This window comes from Salmo salar, chromosome ssa10, assembly GCF_905237065.1.
Source record: "Salmo salar chromosome ssa10, Ssal_v3.1, whole genome shotgun sequence".
In the NCBI taxonomy this organism is placed as follows: Eukaryota; Metazoa; Chordata; class Actinopteri; order Salmoniformes; family Salmonidae; genus Salmo; species Salmo salar.
The window spans coordinates 106,981,090-106,997,782 of record NC_059451.1 but is presented as its reverse complement, the minus strand read 5'-3'; the positions used below and the strand labels follow the sequence as shown (position 1 = coordinate 106,997,782).

At 39.9% G+C, this 16,693-nt stretch overlaps 2 protein-coding genes across 5 annotated transcripts in view; both read left to right on the top strand.

Moving 5' to 3' along the window:
• Window positions 1-109: 109 nt before the first annotated feature.
• LOC106561361 (RAD51-associated protein 1) lies at window positions 110-5,067 on the top strand. 3 transcript variants are annotated; one of them, XM_045688347.1, is made up of 8 exons: window positions 110-374; window positions 621-667; window positions 775-898; window positions 1,096-1,199; window positions 1,371-1,538; window positions 1,664-1,798; window positions 4,361-4,414; window positions 4,697-5,067. In XM_045688347.1, exons 1-7 carry the CDS (start codon window positions 358-360, stop codon window positions 4,375-4,377), a joined length of 612 nt encoding a protein of 203 aa, XP_045544303.1. In that variant the 5' UTR covers window positions 110-357; the 3' UTR covers window positions 4,378-4,414; window positions 4,697-5,067. The 3 variants fall into 3 exon arrangements, with proteins under 3 accessions (XP_045544303.1, XP_013980707.1, XP_013980706.2); XM_014125232.2 differs by lacking the exon at window positions 4,361-4,414 and having other exon boundaries at window positions 118-406; XM_014125231.2 differs by lacking the exon at window positions 4,361-4,414 and having other exon boundaries at window positions 119-374.
• Window positions 5,068-6,887: 1,820 nt separating this feature from the next.
• The window catches only part of dyrk4 (dual-specificity tyrosine-(Y)-phosphorylation regulated kinase 4), a 51,590-nt gene continuing 41,784 nt past the window's right edge, over window positions 6,888-16,693 (top strand). Inside the window, exons 1-2 of one of the 2 annotated variants that reach the window (XM_045688345.1) lie at window positions 6,888-7,468; window positions 7,902-7,965. The gene's annotated coding sequence lies outside the window, so the exon portion shown is untranslated. Of the gene's footprint in view, window positions 7,469-7,810; window positions 7,966-16,693 lie in introns of those variants that run through there. The other variant, XM_045688346.1, reaches the window with a different exon arrangement.

Here is a 16,693-nt window from a genome sequence, read left to right as displayed (position 1 = left end):
ATCTACACGTAGGAAAAAAAAGTGGAAGCATATGGATTTGTATATTTTTATTCGTAGAATAATGGTATTGAGTTATTAATAATACATATTTTAACATTATGCCAATGTAAAGTTACACAAAAAACGAATCGCCTAAATAGAAACCCATGATATAGATGTTAAAGATTCAGTTTGTCGCGGGAAAGCTTGAAATAAACAACATGCAAAATTGTACTATTTTATTTCAATGTGGTCGTTTAAGTTATTCAGTATTTCATTTTGTTTCTAGTTTGGACACTGTTAAGGGACTTGATTTACGTCATTAAGTAACTAGCTACTAGTAGCGTTTGGTTTCTCAAGTTGGCTGAATACGATATTATGTCTCGACCAACAAGGTGTGTAGCTAAACTAATCTACAGCACAAGAGGTTGGTGGCACCTTAATAATTGAGGAGGACGGGCTCAAGGGTAATGACTGGAGCAGAATTATTCCATTCGCTTCGTTCCAGCCATTATTATGAGCCGTTCTCCCCTCAGCAGCCTCCACTGACCTACAGGTAGCAGGCTGACAGTAGCTGCAAAAATCATGATAACTGTTTTGTTTTAGTGCGATGAATGATGACTATTTGTTCTCGTCAAAAGAGCCAAGAACCAACTGAATTACTCAGACTTGATGGAGCTTGATGATGGTACGTGATGATGATGTCAACTGTTTGGACATTCTCGACTTTTACATATTGTCATAATGTTAATGAGCATGCTTTTTGTAATGTTTTGTATTTTTTTGTTGAATCAGATGAAGATTTTGCCTGTATGAAAGGGCCTTCCAGCAAGAAATCTCGGCTCCTTGTCAAAGAACCACAGAGAGACAAGAGTCTGCATCAATCAAGCAAATCTTTCGGTCAGGATTCAAAGAACACGTAGGCCTATCATTTTTTTTATAGAAAACTTATTGCTACATATGTTTTATAGCTGTCACACAGAAAAACATCTTCACACACTGCCAACAAAGCACACACTACCAACAATGTCAGCCGCTATTTTGATCAGTGTGCAGGTAGGCTGGTAATAGACAGTCACTGTTTTGTGTGTGTGTGTGTGTGTGTATGGGTTTCAGATTGTCTTTAGATGACGAAGAGAATGAAGTTGATTCACAAGCATCCTCTTCTCTCTCTGTGCTTCAAAGAGCTGTGGTTGTAGAGAAAACACCCAGTAGAATAAGTATGTTCAGTGATCCTTTTATAAAGCATTTATGAACATTCATTATTTAGGGAAACATGCCAAACCTACTGTATAACATCTCAGACATAATTGAACATGCTGTAAATCACAACACTAACAGTAAACCCTGCCTATAGTCTCTTTGTTCTAATGACTTTCTCTCTCTCCTAGACCTTCATGAGGTCACAAGTGAGAGGGGATCCAATGTCAACCCCTCCAGCCAGAGACGGGCAGCTGTCAAAGCTAAAGATCAACAGAGATCCATACTGAAAGTGGAGAGGATCAGCCAGGTTGAGAGTGGGCAGGAGGATAAGGATTACAAGCCTACCTGCATACCACGTAGCCACCATCTGTCATCACGTTAATGCCCTCAATAAGAAATGTTCACCCAATTATAATGGATGTAAAGTATATTGTGCTGCTATTACATTTCTCTTTGCTTTCCTCTGTTACTCCCACCACAGAGAGTTGTAGTCCGACTCCAGCCACATCAAAGCCTGTGTTAACTCAGAGGAAGCTTGCTGACACTCCCACTTTACCTGGTAGACCATCCCCTAACAGCCCAGTAGGTGGCAGGCTTCTAAAGTGGAATCCACCAGGTGAGGCTCAGTGACACAATTGGAGATTCTCTACTGGACAAAGGTTCGCCCTCTCCTTAACTCCTCCGTCCTCTGCGACCCGGAAACCAATAAGTGGTCGAGGAGAGAGTCAATTCGTTAGTAGGCAAACCGAGGAGTATGCTTCCCTCCTCGATTACAGACTTCAGCAAAGGATGCACAAGAGTATCTTCCTGGTGGCTAGCGTGAAAGTGTTTTAAAATACCCCACACAGGCCTTTCTAATCGACCTGGCCGGTTATCCTGGAAGGATTTTGACCTCATCCTATCAGTAGAGGATGCCTGGTTGTTCTTTAGAAGTGCTTTCCTCACCATCTTAAATAAGCATGCCCCATTGAAAAAATGTAGAACTAATAACAAATATAGCCCTTGGTTCACTCCAGACTTGACTGCCCTTGATTAGCATCTAATAGCCCCCGCGATATGAAACTTTTCAGGGAAGTCAGGAACCAATATACACAGTCAGTTAGGAAAGCTAAGGCTAGCTTTTTCAAACAGAAATTTGCTTCCTGTAGCACTAATTCCAAAAGTTTTGGGACACCGTAAAGTCCATGGAGAATAAGAGCACCTCTTCCCAGCTGCCCACTGCACTGAGGCTAGGAAATACTGTCACCACCAATAAATCTACAATAATCGAGAATTTCAATAAGCAATTTTCTACGGCTGGCCATGCTTTCCACCTGGCTACCCCTAACCCGGCCAACAGCTCTGCACCCCCCGCTTCTCCTTCACCCAAATCTAGATAGCTGATGTTCTGAAAGAGCTGCAAAATCTGGATCCCTACAAATCAGCAGGGCTAGACAATCTGGACCCTCTTTTTCCAAAATGATCCGCCAAAATTGTTGCAACCCCTATTACTAGCCTGTTCAACCTCTCTTTCGTATCGTCTGACATCCCCAAAGATTGGAAAGCTGCCGCGGTCATCCCCCTCTTCAAAGGGGGTGACACTCTAGACCCAAACTGTTACAGACCTATATCCATCCTGCCCTGCCTTTCTAAAGTCTTCGAAAGCCAAGTTAACAAACAGATCACCGACCATTTTGAATCCCACCGTACCTTCTCCACTATGCAATCTGGTTTCCGAACTGGTCATGGGTGCACCTCAGCCACTCTCAAGGTCCTAAACGATATCATAACCGCCATAGATAAAAGACAGTACTGTGCAGCCATTTTCATCGATCTGGCCAAGGCTTTTGACTCTGTTAATCAAAGCATTCTTATCGGCAGACTCAATAGCCTTGGTTTCTCAAATGACTGCCTTGCCTGGTTCACCAACTACTTCTCAGATAGAGTTCAGTGTGTCAAATCGGAGGGCCTGGTGTCCGGACCTCTGACAGTCTCTATGGGGGTGCCACAGGGTTCAATTCTCGGGCCTACTCTTTTCTCTGTATATATCAATGATATCACTCTTGCTGCTGGTGATTCTCTGATCTACCTCTATGCAGACAACCCCATTCTTTATACATCTGGCCCTTCCTCCAAACGAGCTTCAATGCCATACAACACTCCTTCCGTGGCCTCCAACTGCTCTTAAATGCTAGTAAAACTAAATGCATGCTCTTCAACCGATTGCTGCTCGCTCATCCAGCATCACTACTCTGGACAGTTCTGACTGATATGTGGACAACCACCAATACCTAGGTGTCTGGTTAGAGAGTAAACTCTCCTTCCAGACTCACATTAAGCATCTCCAATCCAAAATGAATTCTAGAGTCGGCTTCCTATTTCGCAACAAAGCCTCCTTCACTCATGCTGCCAAACATACCCTCGTAAAACTGACTATCCTACCAATCCTTCACTTCGGCGATGTCATTTACAAAATAGCCTCCAACACTCTACTCAGCAAATTGGATGTAGTCTATCACAGTGCCATCCGTTTTGTCACCAAAGCCCCATATACTACCCACCACTGCGACCTGTATGCTCTCGTTGGCTGGCCCCCGCTACATTTTCTTTGCCAAACCCACTGCCTCCAGGTCATCTATAAGTCTTTGCTAGGTAAAGCCCCGCCTTATCTCAGCTCACTGGTCTCCATAGCAACACCCACCCGTGGCACGTGCTCCATCAGGAATATTTCACTGGTCATCCCCAAAGCCAACACCTAATTTGGCTGCCTTTCCTTCCAGTTCTCTGCTGCCAATGACTGGAACGAATTGCAAAATTCACTGAAGCTGGAGACTTATATCTCCCTCATTAACTTTAAGCATCAGCTGTCAGAGCAGCTTACCGATCACTGTACCTGTACACAACCCATCTGTAAATAGGACACCCAACTACCTCATCCCCATATTGTTATTTATTTATTTTTGCTCTTTTACACCCCAGTATCTACTTGCACATCATCATCTGCACATCCATCACTCCAGTGTTAATGCTAAATTGTAATTATTTTGCCACTATGGCCTATTTATTGCCTTACCTCCCTAACCTTACAACATTTGCACACACTGTACATAGATTTTTCTACTGTGTTATTGACTGTATGTTTGTTTATGTGTAACTCTGTTGTTGTTTTCGTCACACTGCTTTGCTTTATCTTGGCCAGGTTGCAGTTGTAAATGAGAACTTGTTCTCAACTGGCCTACCTGGTTAAATAAAGGTAAAATAAATAAAAAATTTATTGCACAACTAGCTACAATTGATTTGATCACTTTACACATTTATTTGGGGATTCCACCTCTGTAAATGTAATTTGCATGATGGCGCGTGAGTAGAGAAGGAGTCTCATTTCGTACAAGCGCATTTGTGTCCATGTTTCGTCGCCTCTGCTCCTCGATCCTTGAACTTTTTCAAAAGTAGGCGAGGAGAGGCCGGAGGCGAGGAAAACCAATTGAGATTCTCCCTATATGTCTTAATTCAACTCTCTGTTCTTTATCACTAGCACAGAGTGGAATAAGTCCCAGCTCAACCCCGAATTCCACCACAAAGTCTCCAGGACAAGGCTTGCGACTGGGATTGTCCCGCTTAGCAAGGGTCAAACCTCTGCACCCCACTGCTAGTGGTAACTGACACTTGCCCTACTAAACAGAGAGAAGAGAGAAGTCAGAATCTCTTTTTCTTTGGTGTACTGTGTGTTTAGCCTGTTACTCTTGTGTTGCATTGCTAATATTGGAATTCTGTAATCATTTTTGTTTAAATGTTGTATCTAGTGATTGCTATTCATCAAAATGTTTATTTATTTAACATTCGTTTCTTACCATGCCTGCAATTGTCCAGTATTTTTTGTAATATTAACAAGCATTTGATACTTTGCATACAGGTGTCATTTTTTTGGTGGTACGGTATTTACTCTGGTTCTAACTCGGATTTCACTAATGTCCATCATGGTTATTTCCATTCTCAGACTATAGAAGTTTGCTTGATCCAGCTATCCCCCTGCTAGAACATTAATTTAATGTTTCCCATTGAAGAAAACACTGAGGAATAAAGAAAGGGATATTTCAAAATCTTCTGGAACTGTGAACAGTAGCTAGGTTTCCATCCAATTGGCAACATATTTTCATGTGAATATTCTAGAATCCGCATAAAGAAAATGTACCCACCAGTGGTACAGTATGTTTCTACCAAATAGACTTGATGTGGATAAAAAAAACATGTGTGTGAAGACAGATTTTTTTTCCTCAGTCTACACCCAATATCCCATAATGACAAAACAAAAACAGGTTTTGTATTTTTTTGCAAATGTATTAAAAAACAGAAATATCACATTTACATAAGTATTCAGACCCTTTACTCATCAGTACTTTGTTGAAGCACCTTTGGAAGCGATTACAGCCTCGAGTCTTCGTGGGTATGACGCTACAACCTTGGCACAGCAGCTCTGAAGCAGATTTTCATCAAGTATCTCTGTACTTCGCTCTGTTCATTTTTCCCTTGATCCTGACTAGTCTCCCAGTCCCTGCAGCATCCCCACAGCATGATGCTGGCACCACCATCCTTCACCGTAGGGATGGTGCCAGGTTTCCTCCAGATGTGACGCTTGGCATTCAGGCCAAAGAGTTCAACCTTGGTTTCATCAGACCAGAGAATCTTGTTTCTCATGGTCTGAGAGTCCTTTAGGTGCCTTTTGGCAAACTCCAAGTGGGCTGTCATGTGCCTTTTACTGAGAAGTGGCTTCCGTCTGGCCACTCTACCATAATGGCCTGATTGGTGGAGTGCTGCAGAGATGGTTGTCCTACTGGACCGTTCTCCCATCTTCACAGAGTGACCATCGGGTTCTTGGTCACCTCCCTGACCAAGGCCCTCCTCCCCCGATTGCTTGGTTTGGCCTGGCGGCCAGCTCTAGGTTGGTGGTTCCAAACTTATTCCATTTAATAATGATGGAGACCTTCAATGCTGCAGAAATGTTTTGGTACCCTTACCCAGATCTGTGCCTCGACACAATCCTGTCTCAGACCTCTACAGACAATTCCTTCAACCTCATTGCTTGGTTTTTGCTCTGACCAGCATTGTCAACTGTGGGATCTTATATAGACAGGTGTGGGCCTTTCCAAATCATGTCCAATCAATTTAATTTAACATAGGTGGACTCAACATCTCAAGGATGATCAATGGAAACAGGATGTACCTGAACTCAATTTCAAGTCTCATAGCAAAGGGTCTGAATACGTAAATAAGATATTTCTGGTAAAAAAAAAAAAATATGAATTCGCAAAAAGAATATGGTAAGGTTTCATAAGTAAGCTCTTCAATTAGCCATTTTACAATTTATTGATCTATCTATTTGAGCTTTATGGTTAAGTTATGTAGTGACAAAAGTAACAGAAGTCACTTTCAGTGAAAGAAAGTCTTATTTTGCAACGTTTTCTTTTTCTTTTTTTTCTTACACTTCTCTCCTTCCTGGATGACCGTTTTCAGTCACAAATCACATGCAGGTTGAATTTAACAAGTGTCTCAAATAGCCTACTATTATCCAGAACTATTGGGATGTTTTATTTATTGCAGTGACTACATGATAAGCATTACATGGTTTTCACTGAATTTAATCAGGAAATATCTTAAGTTGCAACTTAAGGGTATTGATTCATTCAGTGGAATTGTTCAAATAGCTTATTGGACTGTTGGCTGATGATGAGTAAACTCAGTGACAATCAGCACGTTTCCTAATAACAACAAACATGAATGTGTGAAGATCATAACATTCACAGCAGGCATAGCCTACTGTTGTAAATACATATATGGTCTTCTAGGCTACAGTTAGATTGCAAATTACAACAAAAACATCCCTTTCTTATTTGGGTCACACTTCATATTCAGTTTATGACCTTGGGGCCTCAGGAAAGGACCCTAACTGGTCCAGACCAGATAACCACAAAATCATGAATGGATGACCCGAATTCGATATATGTTAGAGAACTTGTGTAACTGTGACGCCATCAGATCCATTGCTTTTAGAGTACTGAGCAATTACCCTAGTTACCGAGAGAGCGCTATAAATGTGCTGCACTGTTGAAGCGTGGGAGGCGCGTAAACTCCCCACAGATCAGCTACATTGATAGCCTACAACACGCTGCGGGACCCATACGGTCGTTATCAGCATTTTTTGAGGAAGTATTCCGTTAGGTTAGTCAGGCGTGATCGTGACAGCATAGTAATCTGTTTGATTTTTATCATAGTGAATCATGAGTGCGCCTAATAATTCCGAGCAGAAGAGGTTAGTTAGCTGACTCTCCTACAAATAGCCCACTATCAAAATGTTTTGACATGTTATATGATGTGATTGACTAGAATTAGGCCTACATGTCAGGTATAATTCACTTTTATTTGTTGATAGTATAATTCATTATTTTTACATAACTTTGTAACATAGCAATATGAATGGAGAAAGGTGGATCATATTTTTATTATTATTTTGAAGCAGGTTTTTGCCAGTAGTTTTTGTCAGTAGTTTACCACTAGTTTACAATATATCCAGGACACACTCCTTGCTCTTAGGCGCTGTACCTCAGCCTAGACAAACCAAGAAAACAGCAACCCTTCTAAAACAAACTAATTGGAAAACCATGACAATCAACTTCTCTTAGATAAACGAGGCTATTAAACCATCTGAATATCTTATGGCACATGATATTGTGTGTTTTTGACAGGAATGCAATGAAGAACAAGCTGGAAAAGTTGATAAAGGGTGGCTCCCTCTCACTGATGTAAAAGGTAGGGCGAAAACACTATCAGAAATTTGGCCTGTAATTCTTCCATTTCTATTTTTCAGTACAGTAGGTTGTTTCTGCTCAAAGCACCCCAAAGCAAATGGTGTTGCACTTATTTCCAAGGGTCCCATTAGCTTTATCCAGGAACCAATTGTTTGTGTCTGTGGAGTCTTGGTCCCTTGGGCTGGAAGGAAGGTTGCAGGACTGTTGTGCACTCCACACTCACTGAGCATGTGCTATCAGGAGTGCCCCAGGCCTGCTGCCCAACTGACTGGTCCTCTCTGCACTCTCTTTGAATGTCAACTTGTGTACATGTCACCAGAAACCAAAGTAAACCAGACATGCGTGTTAGAACACTGTTATTACATGATCATAGAACTCTTATTACAAAAAATCACATTGCTCTTAAGGAAAATGTGAAAAAGGTGTACCCTCTATGCATCCATACATCCGTCAGACTAAACTTAGACTTATAAAGTCAGGAACATTGGGATCAATAAAATCTGGGCCACATTATTGGTTCAGTCAGAGCCTTCTACAGTATTTCAAAAGAGGGCTCTAGGTACAGTAGCCTACCATTTTTCTTTTGAAAGCTCCAGCAGTGCAGGTGTGAGTGTGACCTAAACCTAGTATGGGCCAGCTGACCCATTCCCAGGGCCTCGGGGAGATTAGTGTGGCCAATACATCACCTGTCAGCACCAGGCCAGGGTTCCACTCTGGTTCCGCTCTCCGCTGATACATGTTTCATACAGGCCACTCCACTGCCATGGGAACTGACAGTCCCCGGCAAGCAGGAATTACTAATTCCCTTTGAAGTGAGACAGAACAGGAAGTGGCTTCCATGCTACCTGGGACTGGGTCTATTAATAACTACCTCAACGGGATGTCAGTCTGGAATTAGACTGAAAACAAGGTAATCACGGAAGAATGAAGGAAAATGAAGACGAGGTAGCTTCTGAAGTTTAATTTCAGCAGAGACAGGAGATCTTTTGGATGAGTGTTTAAAAGTGGTTAAATTAAGAATGTAATTTCCATCACGACATAAATTACATGTCAGATTGCCACAATGTGGAAAAAAGATTGCAAGTGTTCTTCGACATGACAATTCACCAAGTCCAAAGGCACAGAAGAAATATGGCAACTTCAATATGCTACTACAGTCAAGTCCTTTAAAGGGTGACTGCACTTCCTGATTTGGCCTCGTTTAATATTTGGATTAAAAAATGCTAGCCACCATGACTGAATTAATACGTGACTTGGTTTTGGGGTGTGGTTTAATGTGGGTGTCTCTTGTGTGTGTTCGCAGGTGGGAAGAGTTAGACAAATTATTTAGCCAATTAGCTTCAGCTGGCTGGTGTAGACCGTGACAAAATTGGTCCCTAACTAGCCTATCACCGCCAAGGCTAGTTAGGGACCGTCAATAAATTAACATGTATGTAATTGAGACAATCTTTTCATGTTGCACACCCTTTAGTTTTATCATTAAATGCTTTTATCATTTGCATATTAATTTCTACAATTTATAGTTGGTTTAAGGTTTTTAAGTCATTGACATTTGGAGCTATTGGAATTTTAACACATTGTGTAATTTACCGATGATCCCTAACTCACCCCATAGGGATATCAACCCAAAATTACTGCAGGTATTACACTACCGGTCAAAAGTTTTAGAACACCTACTCATTCAAGGGTTTTTCTTTATTTTTACTATTTTCTATGTTGTAGAATAATAGTGAAGACATCAAAACTTTGAAAAGATACATATGGAATCATGTAGTAACCAAAAATGTGTTAAACAAATCAAAATATATTTTATATTTGAGATTCTTCAAATAGCTTTGCACACTCTTGGCATTCTCTCAACCAGCTTCATGAGGTAGTCACCTGGAATGCATTTCAATTAACAGGTGTGCCTTCTTAAAAGTTAATTTGTAGAATTTCTTTCCTTCTTAATGCATTTGCGCTAATCAGTTGTGTAGTGACAAGGTAGGGGTGGTATACAGAAGATAGCTCTATTTGGTAAAATACCAAGTCCATATTATGGCAAGAACAGCTCAAATAAACAAAGAGAAACGGCAGTCCATCATTACTTTAAGACATGAAGGTCAGTCAATACGGAACATTTGAAGAACTTTGGAAGTTTCTTCAAGTGCAGTCGCAAAAACTATCAAGCGCTATGATGAAACTGGCTCTCATGAGGACTGCCACATGAATGGAAGACTCAGAGTTACCTCTGCTGCAGAGGATAAGTTCATTAGAGTTAACTGCACCTCAGAAATTGCAGCCCAAATAAATACTTCACAGAGTTCAAGTAACAGACACATCTCAACATCAACTGTTCAGAGGAGGCTGTGTGAATCAGGCCTTCATGGCCGAATTGCTGCAAAGAAACCATTACTAAAGGACACCAGTAATAGAAGAGACTTGCTTGGGACAAGAAACACAAGCAATGGACATTTGTCCTTTGAGATTTTTGGTTCCAACCGTCATGTCTTTGTGAGACACGGTGTGGGTGAACGGATGATCTCTGCATGTGTATTTCCCACCATAAAGCATGGAGGAGGAGGTGTTATGGTGTGGGGGTGCTTTGCTGGTGACACTGTCTGTTATTTATTTAGAATCCAAGTCACACTTAACCAGCATGGCTACCACAGCATTCTGCAGCGATACGCCATCCCATCTGGTTTGGGCTTAGTGGGACTATCCTTTGTTTTTCAACAGGACAATGACCCAACACATCTCCAGGCTGTGTAAGGGCTATTTGACCAAGAAGGAGAGTGATGGAGTGCTGCATCAGATGACCTGGCCTCCACAAACCCCGACCTCAACCAAATTGAGATGGTTTGGGATGAGTCGGACCGCAGAGTGAAGGAAAAGCAGCCAACAAGTGGGAACTCCTTCAAGACGGTTGGAAAAGCATTCCAGGTGAAGCTGGTTGAAAGAATGCCAAGAGTGTGCAAAGCTGTCATCAAGGCAAAGGGTGTCTATTTGAAGAATCTCAAATATAAAATATATTTTGATTTGTTTAACACTTTTTTTGTTTCTACATCATTCCATGTGTTTTTTCATGGTTTTGATGTCTTCACTATTTTTCTACAATGTGGAAAATAGTAAAAATAAAGAAAAATCCTTGAATGAGTATGTGTTCTAAAACTTTCACTGGTAGTGTATGTTTGGGTTTGTCACGTCCTGACCAGTATAAGGGGTTATATGTTATTGCAGTTTGGTCAGGACGTGGCAGGGGGAGTTTGTTTTATGTGGTTCGGGGTTTGTTGGGCTATGTTCCTATGTAAGAGGGGTGTTTGTTTAGAGTTTTTCGGGGTTTGTTGGGCTATGTTCATGTTAGTTTATTTCTATGTTAGTTCTAGTCTTTCTATTTCTATGTTTAGTTAATGGGGTTGACCTTCAATTGGAAGCAGCTGCTCCTAGTTGCTTCTAATTGAAGGTCTTATTTAAGAGGGGTGTTTTTTCTATGGGATTTGTGGGTAGTCTCCTGTTTTGTGTCTGTGCACATGACAGGACTGTTTAGTGGCGGTCGTTGTTTTGTATACGTGGTTTTCCTTCTTTTAAATAAAATAAAGAAGATGAGTATACACGTTCCCGCTGCACTTTGGTCCAATCCTTACGATGGCAGTTACAGGGTTGTGTGCAGCTGCACTCTGGATTGGTGATTACTTGTGTGCCGCTAGCCATGTGCATGTGGGCAGGATTGAAACAAATCCAACCTTCATTTATGTTGTGATGCAGTCAAAACCACAAGTCTCACAAAACTCTGTTTTGGACGAGACTGACTTTATGACCAATATTATCCTATTTACAATTTAGTGAATTTTGACAGAAAAAAATGTTTCTGACTCATATCAATGCCACATAGGCTGTTTTCTAAATGAGTAGTCGGTTTGTAGGGGCAGTTGTTCTTTATTCTTTTAGAGTGGAAATCCCGTTACCGGGATCAATTCGACAACATCCGGTGAAATCGGAGCGCGCCAAATTCAAAATACCAAATCCTAATATTAAACATTCATGAAAATACAAATGTCTTACATTGTTTAAAAGCTTAACTTCTTGTTAATCCAGCCGCTTTGTCAGATTTCAAAAAGGCTTTACAGCGAAAGCATACCATGCGATTATCTGAGGACAGTGCCCCACGTACAAAAGCATTAAAAACATTTTCCAAAAAGCAGAGGCGTCACGAAAGTCAGAAATAACGATAAAGTAAATCACTTACCTTTGAAGATCGTCCTCTTTTTGCAATCCCAAGGGTCCCAGCAACATAACAAATGGTCCTTTTGTTCGATAAAGTCCTTCTTTATATCCCAAAAAAGTCAGTTTAGTTGGCGCGCTTGATTCGGTAATCCACTGGTTTCCCTCTTTCAAAATGCATACAAATTAATCCCAAAGGTTACAAATAAACTTCGTCCAAACAAGTCAAACAACGTTTCTAATCAATCCTCAGGTACCCTAATATGTAAATAAACGATAAAATTTAAGAATAGTATGTTCATTACCGGAGATAAATAACGAACCTTAATACTTCCAAAAGATTCAGCATCAACAGAAGTGTACGACAGGGATGCCCAATTTCACAATTTTTATTCATTTTGGTTGTGGAACTTCTATCTCTAGATATTCTGAATAATGCAAATTTGGATGGCTTAACCATTTCTAAAAAAGAAATCAAAATTTCCCAACTGGCTGATGATACTACTCTTTTCTTAAGAGACAAAGACCAGGTCGCCCATGCCCTTAATGCTATAACTGCATTTTCTATTGCATCAGGATTAAAACTGAATGTTTCTAAATGTGAAATCTTATGTTTATTTGACTCTGATGATAAAGAAATATAAAATATTCCTGTAAAGGACTGTGTTAAATATTTAGGAATACATCTGTCAAAAAATCACTTAGTCAGACAACATTTGAATTTCTCTCCTAAAATTAAGAAAAACAAAAATATATTCAATAATTGGCTACAAAGAGATCTTTCTATACTTGGGAGAGTACTTCTGTCCAAGGCAGAGGGACTGTCTCATTTTGTGTACCCCTCATTATTGTTATGTGTAAATCCTGCTACTTGTAAAGAGATCAATAAGACCTTTCTTGACTTTATCTGGAAAAATAAGTCTCACAAACTAAAAAAGTCAGTCCTTTCGTACAAAAGAGCTGAAGGTGGTCTAGAAGTGTTGTATTTTGTTGACATAAATAACACTTTCAAGATAAACTGGTTGAAAAGATGTTTGATCAATACTGATTCGATATGGTATTTCATTCCAAATAATGTGTTTATTAAGTTGGGAGGTCTTCAATTTTTACTGAAATGTAATTATATTCCTGAAAGATTACCTGCTAAATTGGCTAGGTTTCACCAACAAGCTTTAATGGCCTGGAAAATATGTTTCCTTCACAATTTTTCCCCACATAAAGCTCTTTTGTGGAATAATTCAGACATAACTGTAAGGAATAAGTCATGTTCTACCCCAGCTGGCATGAGAGGAGTATTGACTTTGTTCTTGATGTTTTCAACAACAAGGGTAATATTCTCACATATGAACAATTTATAACATTGAAAGAGTTTCCAATACCTTTCAGAGAGTTTATTTCTGTGATCAAAGCCGTACCCAGTGGTCTAACTACACTAATGAAAACTCATCTTAGTTTTGGTAATGATCACAAAGTTTATTCAGAACTCAGATTGGAAGGCGTGGGCTTACTTGAGAAATCTTGTTGTAATAAATATAAATATATAAGACAAATTCTTCATTCACAAAACCAACTTACACCGAGAGAAAAGTTTTTCTGCAAAAATACTTATTTACCATTATGAACACTACCTATGTTTTTGACATGAAAGATATAATATGTTACTATTGCAATGATAACAAGACCACTGAAATGATTGTAAATCTTTTTATTCTTGTTGCCAAATACTTCATACACAAAAAAAAATCAAAAAGTCTATACCAAAATTAAAAATGTTTTTGATTGAATTTAAGTATTTTATTAAAACATTAACCCTAGTGAACAATAACAAGAATAACATTTTCCTAAATCATTACAATAAGATTTTTTCAGAGTGATTACAATTGCACTAGAATTGTTTATTTTTTTATATTATTTGTTTGTTTCAGTATTTTCTTGTTAATACCTGCGTTCTGTTTTGTATGATGTAAGAATGTAAATTGTTGATCTGTATTTTTTTTTAACATTTTTTCATCATAATAAATAAATAAATAACGAAGTGTGTGCCCTCACCGACGCGCCGCAATAATTCAGCCAAATGGGAGCCACTTAGAAAAACTACAAATTCTAGCTCATTTTTCAAAAAACAAGCCTGAAACTCTTTCTAAAGACTGTTGACATCTACTGGAAGCCCTAGGAACTGCAATCTGGGAGGTATTCCTTTGATATTCCCATAGACAGCCATTAAAATTAGTGGTGAGCACAACATAAATAATTCCTGGATGGATTCTCTTCAGGTTTTTGCCTGCTATATCAGTTCTGTTATACTCACATACATTATTTTAACAGTTTTGGAAACTTCAGAGTGCTTTCTATCCAATACTACCAATATGCATATCCTAGCTTCTGGGCCTGAGTAACAGGCAGTTTACTTTGGGCACGTCAGTCATCCAAAATACCGAATACTGCCACCGGCCCACAAGAAGTTAACATGGTCATTCATCAATAATGTAAATCATCTCTTTTTAGTCACGTAGATCTGATTGTAGCACAACTTTTTTTTGTAGCACAATTTTTGCCCTGTAGAGTGCTTTGAACTTAACAAGGCAGCCTCAGACTAGGATATTTTATTAGTTGGCATTAACACTGTCAGCATTTGTCAGAAGAACTTATAACTTCAGACTGAGATAGACAAACAGCATTGATACCTCTTGCACCTCTGAGAAATGTTTCAACAAGGACTGTTGCCAAGGAACAGATGGATCTTTTAAGCTTTAGCGGAGGCTGATTATCTTTCAGGCTCTTTTATCGGCAAGTGATGTTGTTGTTGCTGCTCTCGCTAGACAGCCTTGAGAACCCACTGCATCATCTCCAGACATAGAGACATCAAGTGCCTCACTCACTGCAGTTCAACTTTTAGTCATTTAGTCAACACTCTTATCCAGAGCAACTTACAGTAGTGATCGCATACATTTCATGCATTTATTTTTTATTTTTTTGTACTGGCCCCCCGTGGGAATCGAACCCACAACCCTGGTGTTGCACACACCATGCTGGCATTGCAAACACCATGCTCTACCAACTGAGCCACAGGGAAGACTGTCAGCATTTGTCAGAAGACTTCTGCAGGATGTGAAATGTAAAATGGTATTGTGCTGCATTGACACTTTCCACAGAATAATTCAATCCACCAAGGAGAAGTTATTTTACATGAAAATACACTTTTAACACCCCAACTGCTTGATACTGTTGTTTTTAGAGGATACAACATTTTAGTGAAGGGAGACCAGGTGCACATTCTCCAATGAATTGTGCCTGGCCTTGACCATGTTGTATGTTCCAGCCCTAAGGCTCAGCTCCCACTCCTAGTTAGCGCAACCCAGCCTGCCAGCCCCTTGGGCACCAGGCCACAGTGTGCACTGCATTGCCACCCAATATTCTGATGAACTCTGTCCCTGATAAGGTTTCTCATCGCAGCTTTGTCCTCGACTGACACCGGACACTGAATTAAAGCAGGAAATTTAGAGAGAACTCACCTGCGCTAGATTACAGAGCTGTATCAGTGTCAGAGAGCAGAGACATGTCACTTTACTTGCTTGGTAGGAGCCCAGAGGCCTGGCGACACTGTCAGCCCTGGTGGGTGTTGTCCCACAAATTGAGGCTAAAATGAGGCTAAAAGGAATCACATTCATGAGTACTGCAACTGAGAATCCTAACCTATACATTAAATCAAATTTTATTGGTCACATACACGTGTTTAGCAGATGTTATTGCAGGTGTAGCAAAATGCTTGACAGTGCAGTGATATCTAACAAGTAATATCTAACAATTTCACAGCATATACCTAATACACACAAATCTAAGTAAAGGAATGGTATTAAGAATATATCAATATATGGACGAGCAATGTCAGAGCGGCATAGACTAAGATACAGTAGAAAAGTAGAGAATAAAGTCTAGACATATGAGATGAGTAATGCAAGATATGTAAACATTAGTAAAGTAACTAGTGTTCCATTTATTAAAGTGGCCAGTGATTTCAAGTCTACAGTTGAAGTCGGAAGTTTACATACACCTTAGCCAAATACATGTAAACACAGTTTTTCACAATTCCTGACATTTAATCCTAGTAAAAATTCCCTGTCTTAGGTCAGTTAGGATCACCACTTTATTTTAAGAATGTGAAATGTCAGAATAATAGTAGAGAGAATTATTTCTTTCATCTTTTATTTCTTTCATCACATTCCCAGTGGGTCAGAAGTTTACATACACTCAATTAGTATTTGGTAGCATTGCCTTTAAATTGTTTAACTTGGGTCAAACATATCAGGTAGCCTTCCACAAGTTTCCCACAATAAGTTGGGTGAATTTTGGCCCATTCCTCTGGACAGAGCTGGTGTAACTGAGTCAGGTTTGTAGGCCTCCTTGCTCGCGCACGCTTTTTTAGTTCTGCCCACAAATTTTCTATAGGATTGAGGTCAGGGCTTTGTGATGGCCACTCCAATACCTTGACATTGTTGTCCTTAAGCCATTTTGCCACAGCTTTGGAAGTA

Bases quoted from the DNA above. Each gene is read 5' to 3' on its own strand.
- LOC106561361 (XM_014125231.2), top strand. The intron at 668-774 runs GTACGTGATGAT...TTGTTGAATCAG, and splicing joins CTTGATGGAGCTTGATGATG to ATGAAGATTTTGCCTGTATG. The intron at 1,799-4,696 runs GTGAGGCTCAGT...CTTTATCACTAG, and splicing joins TCTAAAGTGGAATCCACCAG to CACAGAGTGGAATAAGTCCC.